The 13,893-nt window shown below is 42.1% G+C and overlaps 3 protein-coding genes across 9 annotated transcripts in view; 2 read left to right on the top strand and 1 right to left on the bottom strand.

Moving 5' to 3' along the window:
* Positions 1-3,336, top strand: part of LOC134469094 (3',5'-cyclic-AMP phosphodiesterase 7B-like) — a 48,698-nt gene extending 45,362 nt beyond the window's left edge. For all 5 annotated transcript variants that reach the window (XM_063223127.1, XM_063223128.1, XM_063223126.1 and 2 more), the window contains one exon: positions 740-3,336. In XM_063223127.1, the coding sequence (XP_063079197.1) occupies positions 740-930 (191 nt within the window). In that variant the 3' untranslated portion in view covers positions 931-3,336. The remainder of the gene's footprint in view (positions 1-739) is intronic.
* Positions 3,337-5,602: 2,266 nt separating this feature from the next.
* Positions 5,603-12,023, bottom strand: mtfr2 (mitochondrial fission regulator 2). 3 transcript variants are annotated; one of them, XM_063223131.1, is made up of 8 exons: positions 11,930-12,023; positions 11,446-11,577; positions 11,208-11,312; positions 10,933-11,057; positions 10,464-10,684; positions 9,439-9,748; positions 8,633-8,816; positions 5,603-5,916 (listed from the first exon to the last, which is right to left on the bottom strand). In XM_063223131.1, the coding sequence occupies exons 2-8, from the start codon at positions 11,515-11,517 to the stop codon at positions 5,872-5,874; spliced, it is 1,062 nt and encodes a 353-aa protein (XP_063079201.1). In that variant the 5' UTR covers positions 11,518-11,577; positions 11,930-12,023; the 3' UTR covers positions 5,603-5,871. The 3 variants fall into 3 exon arrangements, with proteins under 3 accessions (XP_063079201.1, XP_063079202.1, XP_063079200.1); XM_063223132.1 differs by having other exon boundaries at positions 11,446-11,537; positions 11,930-12,010; XM_063223130.1 differs by having other exon boundaries at positions 11,446-12,015.
* Positions 12,024-12,145: 122 nt separating this feature from the next.
* Positions 12,146-13,893, top strand: part of armc1l (armadillo repeat containing 1, like) — a 42,290-nt gene continuing 40,542 nt past the window's right edge. Inside the window, exons 1-3 of the mRNA XM_063223133.1 lie at positions 12,146-12,231; positions 13,066-13,241; positions 13,769-13,860. Of these exons, the coding sequence (XP_063079203.1) occupies positions 12,159-12,231; positions 13,066-13,241; positions 13,769-13,860 (341 nt within the window). The 5' untranslated portion in view covers positions 12,146-12,158. The remainder of the gene's footprint in view (positions 12,232-13,065; positions 13,242-13,768; positions 13,861-13,893) is intronic.

A 13,893-nucleotide genomic window follows, 5' to 3' on the forward strand; every position in this document is an offset into this window, starting at 1 on the left:
TTTGAATATTTCTTAACCCCTTTTCATGAATAACCCCTAGTATCTGAATGATAATGCAAGGTTTTCCATTTTGTGATTTTAACAATAAGATATAATTTCAGTACTCAGGTAGATAATTCAAAGGCGCCAACAACAGCTCAACATTGGCGGGTCAAAATTGTTGAATGTGTGCACAGGCAGATAAAAGACAACAATCAACATTTTTATTATTATTGGGGTGTTTTTTCCCCTCCACCTTTGTCTTTGGGATAGTCAAAATGGTCCATGTCTCCCCGAATTTGACGGTAATATGAGCTTATTATACAGAGATAAACTTGGTCTTGAAATGGGCACTTTTCACATGAGACACAGACACCTTCAATTCAACAAATTTGAATCAGGAATAAGTTGAATCAGTGGTACAGACATAAACAACATACACACCCAGTGGTGTGCACAGACATTTTTGTCCAGTAAGTATGGAAAAGGTTTTAACACCACCTCACCCCTGTCTGTGCACACCTATGTATCTACACACCATTGTTTTCGGTCAGTAGTCCAGTAGTCATTTAATACTTGTTTCGATTCAAAACAAAACGTTTGATTTCAGTGCGAAAAAGGCTAATTTCACTTGAAAAGTATAAGGAAGTATGACTTTTAATTGGAATACACACATGCACATGCAGAAGCAGGGATGTCCATACTACTCCCCGGCTTCTTCCCCTCTCCCTCACTGTCTGCCTCCTCTCCTCTGCCTCAGGGTTCATCTCCTACATCGTGGAGCCGCTCTTCGAGGAGTGGATGCGCTTCACCGACGGCAGCGAGCTGACAGAGAGCATGATGGGACACATGCGCAAGAACAAGGCCCGCTGGAGACAGCTGAGGCAGGAGCCGCCAGCCTCTCCACTCCAGGAGGAAGCTGAGGTGCCTGAGGACTCCGGAACTCCGTGAAGGTTCCACTCCGGATGGCCTTTTTTCCCCCCAGAGGAGGATGGGAGCACTTTTTTCCCCCTCTGAACCTCCTCCTGCTCCCGATTGCTTCTGCCCTGTAGCTTTCTGCCAGCTGGGGGCATCGTGGGTGTTTCTGAGGAGCAATATTTTGCAGGGTATAGCACCACCTTGTGGATGGAGGAGCAAAGCCCTGCTCCCAAGGTGGAAGGTTACCACGCAGAGAGATGAAGCCAAATAAACCAGAAACCTCAACTTCACCTCTGACTAAAATGTATCTTTTTTGGAGATCTTTTTTTTCCCTTTTTTAATTTCTTAAAACAAGCAAAGAAGAAAAAAACCTCCATAGTTTTTAATGGATCCTTTTTTGGGTAGGGGAGGAGTGGTATGAAGAGCCATTTAAACACCTGTTTACCCATCATGCAACACTGCAGCACTGGATGCAACTAAAGAACATTTTTTTAAAGGGAACCGGAATTATAAACAAGCCAAAATAGTCAGCTGGACTGCACAGGATTGATACTCCCCCAATCACTGAAGACCTGCAGTGCAAAGTGTACAGATGAATATAGCCTTTTTAGAGGATCTTTCGAAACTAAATAAGACATTCCTACATATTTTACCTTTTTTTGTACAGCTTGCACTGACAATAAATGATACTCGATTTTAACATCCAAACTCTTTCCACTGTACAGCCTTTTTAACAACATCGAGATAAAGGAGGCGTGAAACATGACAGACAGAAACTTCAAGTGAGAAGGCTTTGTTTAAAAAGACATGTGCCAGGATCACTGTTGTGTTACTGAATAGTGTGTACATACAGTGGAAGCCAAAAGTTTTCAACCCCTAAGATCCGTCACCATTTGCCGTTGCAAAAAATTGCATATATTTTCCCAAATGCCCTTTTTCATGAATACAAACAATAGTACACCATAAGTACCCAAAGCCATACAACTGTGTTCTGAATTGAGGCAGACACGTGATTTATATAACATCATGGGTGTTGTGTTTTTCCACCTTAATAGATTGTGTATTTCAACACAGTCTACTTATTAGCTAGTTCTACTCAATGAATGAGGAGTCACTCTTAATACAATATCTGTTTGGCTGCAGTGCAATTATGTAAGCCGTCATCATTCACTTTGATATGTGAATGCCTTATTTGTTAAAACATTTCTACTGTACGGATGTTAATTCTGAGAAAATACATGTTTGGGAAAATATGTAGGAAGGGCTTTTGGACACTAGAATTATTTTGCAGATTCTCTGAGGGTTGACTACTTTTTTCAAGCCATTGTATATTTTGCACCTCTGGATCTTATTTCACTTAGGCCTAAATATTGTTATTTTTTTCAAGTTAAGAGAGATAACCATTCAAAAAGGACAACAAATCTGTCTCTGTATTTCACTGCATTGTTTCTATTGTCATATGATTACAGTTGCAAACTACAAGCCTTAACATCAGCAAACTTCTTTTTTTAGATGATGTAAATTATTCAATTGCTTTTTTCCCCCTCTCATCTCGTCTGTGGCATTCACAAGAACTGCCCCCAGAAACATTCGTGTAATTACTTTTCCTAACGGTTCTATACAGGCTCTGTGTGTAATATCTTATCTTCAAACACCTATATAAACTATTTTTTAATCACCTACACTTTATTTCTAAATGGCCAACACTGTACACTGGCATTATTCAGGTGTTTGCCTTTTTAAACACATGAGTTAAGAAAAACATAAACCCTGTGAGCACAGGGAGCACAGTGTCATTGAAATGTCAAAATGTTTTTTGGGATGTCCTAGCTCGCCCCAACAGTAGAGGATGTCAGGGGTTTTGGGCTGCTCCAAACATGCCCGTCTCAGCCGTTTCCCCCTTCACAGCCTCCATTCTCAGACCAGCTAAAAAGGACTGCATGGCAACAGTTACCAAGGTGACCACAACACAACAGAATGCCATCTTCCATACAGGAGTGCGTTTCTCAACAGCATCGTTGCTAACTAAGTTAGCGACTTACTTGGTTGCAATGCAATTTCCCATTGGCAACCTACCAAGTTGCTAACTGGTTAGCAACGATGGTTTCGAGAAACAGGGTCCAGATTTGCACATGTGGCTTACCAGGGAGGAACTTTGATTGGCATGGAGGAAAACTTGTCAAGAGTGTGATTCTCTCTCTCACTTTCTCTAAGTTTAAAGTCATTGTGATACCCAAGTATAAAGAAAGATTTTCTGATTGTCAGATTTTTTTTTATAAGGCAAATTTGGGTTGTACTAAACGTCTGTCCTATGGTTTAGTTTATCAGGACAAGTGTGTCCAAACGTCAGAGTAATTGACCCCCTCCCCTTAAGTAAGACCAGTGACTACTATCCAACTGACCACCAGACACTGTGATAAATAAAACATTATTACATTTCTTCAGCACCAATTCATTGAATTATTCAATTATGCACACACACACACACACACACACACACACACACACACACACACACACACACACACACACACACACACACACACACACACACACACACACACACACACACACACACACACACACACACACACACACACACACACCCTTGCCAAAAACTCCAATAGTTCGTTGCAACATTTTATTTTTATTTTATTTCCTTTTTTTAAACAAAGACTGCTGTAGAGATACATAACTGCAACCCTCACACCATTTGAGTCACAAAACAAAATTAACATTAAAAACATTATCCTCAAACAGTCAAAACATTCAAATTCACACTCGGAAGACTGGCATGGATGGAAGTGAAGGACAGCGCATGAACTTTTACATAAGAAAGGAAGCTGGGTCAAGCTGGGTGCACAGAGACAGACAAGCCTGTCTAATATGAGGAATGTGCAAAAGGAAAAAAAACAACAGAAGAAATTATCTGCTGCCAGCAACATACACACGCATGCACGCATACACACGCATGCACGCGCACGCGCACGCACGCACGCACGCACGCACGCACGCACGCACGCACGCACGCACGCACGCACACACACACGCACACACACGCACGCACACGCGCACACACACACACACACACAATGCTGCAGAGTGGAGCTATTCCCATCGTATGCCAGAGTACACCAAACACTGCTACTCCAGACCAGACAGATTCTCACAAGTCAGGCGGGCTCTCAGTCTGACACAGGGCTTATACAACTCTCTCCCAGATCACACCCTCATCTCAGCCACTTCTCACCGCGTCTGAAATCTCACCCACAATTTCAAAGTGGGACGCTGCCTTCCAGAGCCCATGAGAGACGTTTACACAAGACACAAGAGTCGAGTACATACAGGGGGAACAAGCAATTGAAGAGTTTGTTGCAGAATGACTTTAACGCCATTTTTTCTTACTTTTGCATTTTATTATTGGAAATAACGGCTTTTCATCAATGTGTAAATTCAATTCTTGCCATTCAAATGCTTTGAGAGCATACTTTCTAAATCTATATAAAATGCATTTTGCAATACAATGCACAATGCAAAAGTATCAATTTCCCCAATGGACTTAAATCATTTTGCAACAAAGCCCATCAGTTCTACACCCCAGGCCTAAACCTCTCAACACAGGGGACCACTAGACCTGAGGAAAATACAGTTAGCACCATTTTGCAAAATCTCTTTCCTATATGCTTGCCTTGGCATTAAGCATAAACTTAAAGGTGCCCTTAATAGTTTTAAGAGATCAGGACCCTGTTTCTCGAAACCATTGTTGCTAACCAGTTAGCAACTCAGTAGGTTTCCAATGGGAAATTGCATTGCAACCAAGTAAGTTGATAACTTGGTTAGCAACGACGCTGTCGAGAAACACACTCCTGGTAGGTTAGCTGCCGTTATTTGCGATTTTGGAGAGTGCACAGTAGATACTTAAGGCAGGCGGCCAGTCTGTTACCGTATGCATGAATGCCACATCCCAGGAAAGGGGGAAAAATGGCTATTAAAACACAAACACAGACAGGAAACAAAAAGGAGCAAAACCCTAAAGTGTTTGCATAGACTGGAAATACTATTGCAGTCTTACTCAGGGTATAAATTCTTTCAAATGTTTTTTTTTTGATATTACAATACAGACTCATACCATCTACAAGTATAACATTACCTGATTACAACTTAAACGACTCTGAAACAGGGTCGGGCAAGTTTGTTGTGTTAATATTTTTTCCTCTACATAAGAACTGTGTTTCCATACATTCTCAATACAAGGTAAACACAAGGTAAATAGACTACCTGTATTCTAAAGGTTCATATATTATGCATAATTCCATCCATGGTATATAATTTCAGGTAATGTACAATTTATAACGTTACATTTCTCGTATTTACAAAGTTTGGCCACTGCAGATGGCAGCTAATCACAGGACGCATTATTGTGAGGCGTTACGTTAACACTCTTTACAGTGAAATGGGGGAGAGGGACATGGACAGGAGTGATTAAAACGTAAAATAAAAGGCCCTACCGTGGCTGATATGGTAGGGCACACGTTTACCACTCGGCCGACCCGGGTTCGATTCCCGGTCCGGGTCCTTTGCCGGTCCTTCCCCATATCTCTCTCCCAACTCGCTTCCTGTCTCTCCTTCACTATCCTGTCTCACAAAAACCAATAAAGGCTGAAAAGCCCCCAAAAAATACTTTAAAGAAAAGAAAAAAAAAACGTAAAATAAAAAAAACGTATTGAATTATTTGCTCCATTTTAGTACCGGTAAAGAAACACAACATTTGAGTAAACACACTGACTAACCCAACAAAGAAATGGTTCTCGTTTTAGCTTGGCAACACTAAAACGGCCCTCAAGACAAAGAAAAAAAAACAACAACAGACAAAATACCTCAAGCACTAAGAGCAGCAATAGCAGTAGTCAAAACAAAACGTTTCCATCTCTGGTGAGGATGGTTGCTGGTGAGCGACGCGTGTTGATCAGCAGGTTAGAGGTGAATTCGGCCCTGGCTGCGTCTGGTGTGTTTTGGTATCTGCAGAGAGAGATGAATAAAGGCAGCATGACGATGACAACTAGGGCTGTAACGATATTGTATCGAACCGAGAAATCGTGATACACAGAGTCCCGATACTGTATCGTGATACAAGGAGGCAGTATCGTGAAACGCCCTTTCCATAAGTTTTATTGCCCATTACTCCAGAAAAAAGATGTGATAGTGTTTCCAAACTTCAGTGGAGATACATTTCAGAAATCGTGGGGTGTATCGAACTGTAGGTCAAAAATCGTGATACGAACCGAATCGTGAGTTGAGTGTATCGTTACAGCCCTAATGACAACACGGATAAGACCAATCAGAGTCATGGAAGGAAGAGTTAGGCTAATCTCATTGAACGCCATGTTCCATTTTTGCACTAAGATGGCAACTCAAGCAGCCTTTTGTCACACAAATGGGCATTGACATAGTTCCAACGAACACAGAAAGTGCACTAAAGGTAAATGTAACTCGCTTTTGCGTCATCTTTGCTTGTTATGTAGTGGTTTTGTGTTGCTGCACCAGAATTACTTATATATCTACGTCAATCTGTTACCAACCGACTTCCTGTACCCCGGTTGTCACCACTCTGGATTCCATGGCTCTGAAGCAGATGTTCTGTAGAGCACCACCAGAGACCGCCCATGGCTCACTGCAATGCCACCATGCATTCCATTTAAACCAGACACAGTGTTTCCCCACAACTTTTTAAGTCGTTTGTTATCCACTACCAGAGACATGATGGCCATCATCATTGGAAAGGCGGTGTTGTGCATATGTTCCAATTAAATACATACATACATACTTACATACATAAATTAATGGGGTTTTTTTGCAAACCAACGCAAGAAATTGCATTTAATACATCTTGATAATAAACACATCCCACTTTGACTAGATTAAGACTAAAATAAGATTTTGTATTGAGAATGCAATAATCAAATAATATCCAGCCGGGCATGAAGAGGTTCAAGGCTTCATCCACCCAGATGAGGCAGAGGAAAAACTGTTTTCAACTAAAATCTGTAAAACTTTTAAAAAATAATGGGGGGAAAATTCTTATCTGTGAAGTTTACAAAACAAGTGATGGTGGTGGCGGCTCTGTTTCGTCCAATCAGAGAAGTGGAATTTGAAAAATGGGACAGAACTCCTCTGCTCTGCTGCTAAGCCTTTGGAACACACCAACACCGCTATAGCATCCATCTGGGAGAATGACGTCACTGCGGACGTGAGTGAGGAACCTCTGATTACATAACCACTCAACTGTACAGCACACTAAAAAACAAATGCAGTAAATACCAACACAAGTCTATAAATTATTCACAAATGTTTGGGTTTTTTTTCGTGTGTGTGTGTGTGTGTGTGTGTGGTGTCAGCAATGCAATGCTACATAGAATACAAGGCATTAAGCCATCCGTTTCATATCAAACGCTACATAGCCCCATTCCAATTCTGGCCCTTCAATAATGCTTGTTTTGCAGTCTTCAAAAGGTCATTTGTCTACTCGAGACTATGCATCAATTATTCAACACGAAGCGACTCCACACCTCTTCTAGGCAGTCTCACACAGACTCTACATTTGGAATGCACAGCATCACACTGAACATTGATGCACTGCTGATCTGCGCAACAGATTCAGTCAAAACATCATTTAGCTGACATTGTTCACCATCTAGTCATGTATGCTGCCCATCTACTCACGGTTCCCAACAACTGAACGTTTCCCATTCACTACGTTAACATGACGTTTTTAATTCCGAATTAATAATTCCAAATTAAATAGTTCCGTCGATTTGACTTTGACCTTTCATTTAATTCCAAATTAAGAAGTGTTCACATTATGTTTTCAAAGACTACTAACTTCACCCTATGAATCACATTATCTCTGCAATGACTCAAAAACCAAAGACCAAATCATGTCAAATCATTTAAGACATTAAAGGCTAACTGTCGGGTAAAATAGTCATTTTAAAATACAAGGTTATTGGTGTTCAATGTATAATACAGGGTTCCCACTCAAATTCAGATATAAAATTCCATGATTTTCCATGACTTTCCAGACCCAATAAGCTGAATTTCCATGACCACTTGGGTAAAAAAAAAAAGACGACGTAAATTTGTCAAAAAGTGTGAAAACTGAAAATTATCTTCATCCCTACAGCCGACGCCGAACCACCGCGAGACTTCAGTGGGCTCACTGCATTCTAGAATGTTGCACATAACAGCGTGAAACCAAGCAGTTACTGGCGAAGCGTTTTAGGATAACCAGTGAGAATGTTCACCAAACAAAAAAGTTTCTGGTTTTACACAACTGTTAAGAAAATTCCATGATATTCCATGACTGTGCATGCAAAATGGTAAAATTCCATGACTGGAAAAACTTTTATGAAATTCCATGATATTCCAGAAATTCCATGACCCGTGGGAACCCTGATAATATTATTCGGCTTGCAAAAATATAAGGGGTTCTGCTATCTGTGTATGCACATGGCCACAAATGAAAGGTCCAGTGAGTAAGATTTTGCATTATCCAAATGCATGCCACCTGTTCACAACAAGCAAGAAGTTTCTCTTTCTGCACTATGGTACAGATAGATTTTGTTTTGTAATTTGTGAGCTTTTAAGGGATGTTTTACATATTGGACTTTTAACGTTTAAGTCCGACCTACAGTACCCACACATGCCTCTGAGACATACAAGAGAAGGAGCCACTTACAACGGGAGCCTCCGGGCTTCCAAAGGGGGACAGCTCAGCCGACCGGTTCTCCTTATCGAAAGAGTCCTCTCGCTGGCGATGGGCAAACTTCTTCCTCAGCGCTTCTGCGATCAGAGCAGCGGGGTCCGAGGAGCAGACCATGCCCTTGCTCCTCCTCTTCCTCACCGGCGTCCCCCCCGGCGACCTGACCACAACAACCACACACACACATATCCTAACTGTGTGAAAAACTGTGTACGCAAACTTGCAAAGGACCTATCAGAGCCCTACGCACGATACTGGAGGCATCATGCAGGAGGGCACACATATCCAACGAGGCTCTCATTAACATTTTCCTTATCTGCTTGATTCTACCAGTTGTTTTGAAGATCTCCCCTCACAGTTCTGTTAATATGGCACTCTACATACACATCTGCTTACCTTGTGTCTGGTGCTCTACTCTACTACGCGCAAAAATCGACATAAAATACGCATGGCAACGTGTTCAAGCAAGGAAAGTGCACACGTATCCTGCATGTCCCCAGCCTTACTCTGACCCCAGACAGGGATGGGGCGAGTTAATTTTTCGTTCTTCAGTATTAAATGAAGAGTGACATTTTCTATTGAGGAACTAGCTATTATGTTTAAAAAAAACATTCTTTGTGTTATTTATAACATAATGGGATTAGTAATGGAAGGCAATACTTCATTACGTCACACCACACAGAGAGTAGTTTCTGTGTTTTTACAGCAATCAAAACACTGACCAGTCCTCTGCAGTATACTGTGCTTTAACAAACAAACATCTCCACACTGGAAGAGCCCACCTGTCTACTGTGCGGAGTTTGACCTGGTTCAAGTCCTTCAGCACATCCAGCATGGAAGGGACCCCACTGGAGGCTGAGGCTGCTGACAACTCACTCTTCCTGGGGAGACCTTTGTTCAGTGCCCTTCTCTGTTTAATAGTGTCCAGGGCAGAGGGCGCTGGAGAAGCGGAGAGGAGAAGGGGAGGAGGAGGCGGGGGTGGAGGAGGAGGCGGAGGTGGAGGAGGAGCAGCTCGAGGGGTGGAGGTCTGAACAGGGGCAGGGATCGAGGAGCGACAAGGGGAGCCTGGGGCATCATGAGGGGACGTGGAACCTGCGAAAGGAAGAGAAAAAAAGAGAAAGAGAGTGGCCAGAAAAGAGCAAGAGCGAGGGAGAATAAGTCACAATCTCACATCAGAATCATGAAAATATCCTTCCTATTATGCAGCAAGGAAAGGAGGACCCTAGTAAAATACATATTGGAATAGTTTTCCCTTCAAAACTACTAGATATGACTGTCACTGGGATGATATGTCCAATAATTTGATCACGGTTATCTTCCACACGCCGCGCTCTTCCGTCTTGTTGGTGCGTCTCTGAAGTAATAGTAGTTAGGAAATGGATCGCACTCAGTTTTTCTTATTTTCTTGTTGTTTTCTTTTTATTTTAACATTGCAGGGACTGATATGACAGACGTTTCGGCTGCACAGAGCCTTCTTCCTCTGTGCAGCCGAAACGTCTGTCAATAATTTGATCACAAAATATTTTTCAATAAAGACAAATAGAGGCCTCAGTCTTAAATTTAATTTACTGGACAGTAAAAGGCTTTCAGTACAGTGCTTTCAAGGCACAGTTTTGAATGATCAACAATAATGATCAATGAACAAGTTTACTAGATGTATAATAGCAGTGAAAATAAACAATGATCATCAGCCAGCAACTGGAACTGACAGTTACCATTTAAGATTTCAATTACTTGACTAACTGCCCTGCCCTATACAAAGATTAACATTGTCGTCAGAGGACAAAAATAAGCCCTGTGTGCCTACCTGAAGGAGTTGTGACTATCATTGCAATCTGTGCACGCAGCTTCAAAAGTTCGTCCTCCAGTGCGGAGATCTTCTTCAGGGCGTCTGGATTTGTTCTTTGCCCCAGCATCCGGCTACCAAGCTGGGCTGAGGATTTGAAGGGCACAGGGCCCGCAACCGTCTCCGCCGGGGCTGAGACAAACACTTGAGGCACCTGGCTTCTTTTCCACGGAGCAGCATTCCTAATGAAAACAAAAGAATGCATTAAAAAAAGAATACAGGAAAAAAAGAAAGAAAATCTTGGTGGATTCTTTCCACCATTAAAAGGCCAAGTGCGCAATTTTAGTAGTTCATTTTCAGTAGTTTATTGCACACTGGACCTTTAACCAGTTTAGCCAGAACAACCAGATTAGTAATTGACTGCAGATTTTAAATTCCTCTGCTGATCCCTAACCCCATGCAAAGTTTAAATGTAAACATGTGGCTGTACCTGAATGTAGTGAAGTGGTTGTCCACCTCCTCTGCTACCCACAGCACATCAGCGAAGGACGGAGTTACTGGACTGTCCACTGTAATTTCCAGCTGCCCATGTTTCTTGTATGATTGCAAAGGAATCTGAGAGAGAGAGAGAGAGAGAGAGAGAGAGAGAGAGAGAGAGAGAGAGAGAGAGAGAGAGAGAGAGAGAGAGAGAGAGTGTGTGTGTGTTACAATGTGAAAGAGAAGGAGAAGTGTTTCTTCCGTATTTGGTAAGGGTCCGTGGCTTACTTGAAAGTGCAGTCGTGGGTAAGGATTCAGGGGCAAGTTGGTGCCTATCATCCGGACGATGCTTCTGTACTGCCCGCAGTGTTGGTTGTCCCATACCGGAACAAGCTGAAACGAACAGGGTTGTTTTTACTTTAAAATCCAAATAAAACAAACAAACTATCGATGACATTCCCACTGCAATGATAACGCCACAGCCATGCTGAATACAAGGCAATACTTCTCATAAAAGTACACTTACCATGTCAGGAGGAACTCCAAAATATTCAAGGACACATCTCAGAAGATCAACGATGTCTTCGAGGAGTGACATCTTTCTGCCTGCTGTTGCGACTGGCAGTGGACGAAACTGAACAGTCAAAATCTGTTCGCCCTGTGGATCAAATTCAACTGAGCTTCTGTCCTCTGGCAACAACACTGCCACAGCCTACGTGCCAAGTACAACGTGATGGGTTGAATCAAATTAGCTGCATTATTTGGTCGTGTGGCGGACAACAGAATGAAACGTTAATGCTACACTAATGTCACTTTAGTAGTGTTGTCAACATGCTGTTCTGCAGTCTCGTACAGTTTATCATATTTTCACTGCAGCCCGGTGTAAAAAGCAAGATCATCAAAACATCGACTGACCGAATAACGGTTAGAAACTCTTCTATTTATCCGACATTTTAAAAGAACTCTAAAAGGCACATGCGATGTGCCACTGCAACCTCGAATAAACTCACCTCTGTGCTACATTGAAAGATGTTTTACTTGCTCTCAAATCTTAAATTACAATACCTCTACAAAACATGCTCGACCCAATGCTGCACTCGCAAGTCACGCTTCCAAGGCAGGTGAACTCAAATAAAGCCGTGGCAGCAAACGGTCTTGTGATTGGGTGTGTTAAAACCGCTGGTGCGGACAACCAATGGATTTTTGTAATGGAGAGATCTGAAATTGTGCCTGCGTCCAATGGTAAAGCAGGAAACTTCCTCGCACGAAAATTTGTATTTGTGGTGGTCGACAGCAGCAGTTTTGTTCTGTGGTAAGGTGAATTAAATTATCTTTAAATCAACCTGCATCAAGTTTTCGTTTGGCCAAGATAAAATAAGACAGATTACCGAGCTAAATGTAGTTTTGGGAGTGTTCACACCCCACTGTTATAAATGGCCATGTAGGCCTAGCGGGTTTTCGGTAGCTAGGGAAATATGCTCTACACGCTAGCAGGGTCTTTTTGCTGTAAGCAAGACTCATATTTTTTGCTATAAGCTTGCTTAGCTACTATTGTTTCGAACGTGTTGTGAAATTTGATTGTTGTCTGAACTGAACATCAGTCTCTAAATTGTGCATTGGCACAAATGTGCTGTAGTTCTTCTAACCTAACTTCCTGCAGCCGTGCGTGGTAGCCTAGTCAACATGGCAGAAATAAACTTTTCAGAATTTCAGTCCTTAGTTGTGTAGTGTCATTTTGTACATTTTAGTAGGTGCAGGATGTCACGGTGGGTCACAGAAGTGAGCACACCCATCTCTTTTCTGCAGACTTGTAGGCATTGCTTTTCATGGGACAACATTGAAGAAAAAAATCACTTTGACACATTGAAAAGTAGCCAGCGGACAGCTTGTATACCTGCTTCAATTTATTGTTCATTCAAAATACAGCCATCATTCTCTGTAATGTTGTTACATGAAATGCAAATCTGCAGAAGTGTGGGGGGTGTGCTCACATCTGTGATGCACTGCCACATCAATCATGAATCAAATGAATGAATGAATGAATGACAATGTGGATAATCTCACTAGAACAACTAAGAGGATTGGTTCATGTACATGTTGCGCATTTATATATTGTTTAACTTGTTGGTGTTTGCCACTTTGACAGGTTTTATCAAGCAAGAGGTCAGAATGATGGATGCTCTGGCAGTTGTTACCCAGTTGCGGGATCTGGCATCCGAGCCCCAGAACCGCGAGGCTATAGTTCAGGACCAGGGCTGCCTGCCTGGCCTGGTGCTGTTTTTAGACCACAAAGATCCCAATGTCCTCCTCGCCACCCTTCAGGTAAACTTCCAAGCAATCCTACTATTCATAATAAAGGTTAAATCGTCTAAGACGGTGAAGTAAACATCTTGTGTCAAACTTGATTGAGCCTGTTTGTGACGGGAAATTTCAGTGGGCAAAAAAGTCATGCAAACCTATCCGCACATGGCTCATCATTTGTCAATGTGTTTAAGTCACTTTGGTCTGGTGATGGAACTCTGGTCCAGGACCAAAACCTTACAGCAAGACCTGTACGGTCCCCCCTCCTCCAGGAGGCCTAAAAACGAATAAATATGAGTCCCGATTAAGTATTGTTATGCACTTGAAACTGAGGACATCCTGTGCTAGTTTGCTTCTCTAGTGCTACTGACACTATACAAGGCTATGGCACCGAACCACCGTTGACATTCACTGTTATTCTTTAATCTATTATCATTTATTGTAAGCTGTCTGCAATAAACCTGCAACAGGACTAATTCCTCATCTGTTGTTCAAACTTCAATCAACATGATGCATCTGATTCAGTGATTGTGGTTTTCAATTGCTAGACTCTGCGTTATTTGGCTGAGTGGACAGTGAATATTGACACCATGAAGAATGAACTGGGGATGATGGTGAGCCTGGAAACCCTGATTGAGAAGTGAGTACTCAAGTCACATGATCAAAAAACTAT

The sequence above is a fragment of the Engraulis encrasicolus genome, chromosome 18 (genome assembly GCF_034702125.1).
Source record: "Engraulis encrasicolus isolate BLACKSEA-1 chromosome 18, IST_EnEncr_1.0, whole genome shotgun sequence".
In the NCBI taxonomy this organism is placed as follows: Eukaryota; Metazoa; Chordata; class Actinopteri; order Clupeiformes; family Engraulidae; genus Engraulis; species Engraulis encrasicolus.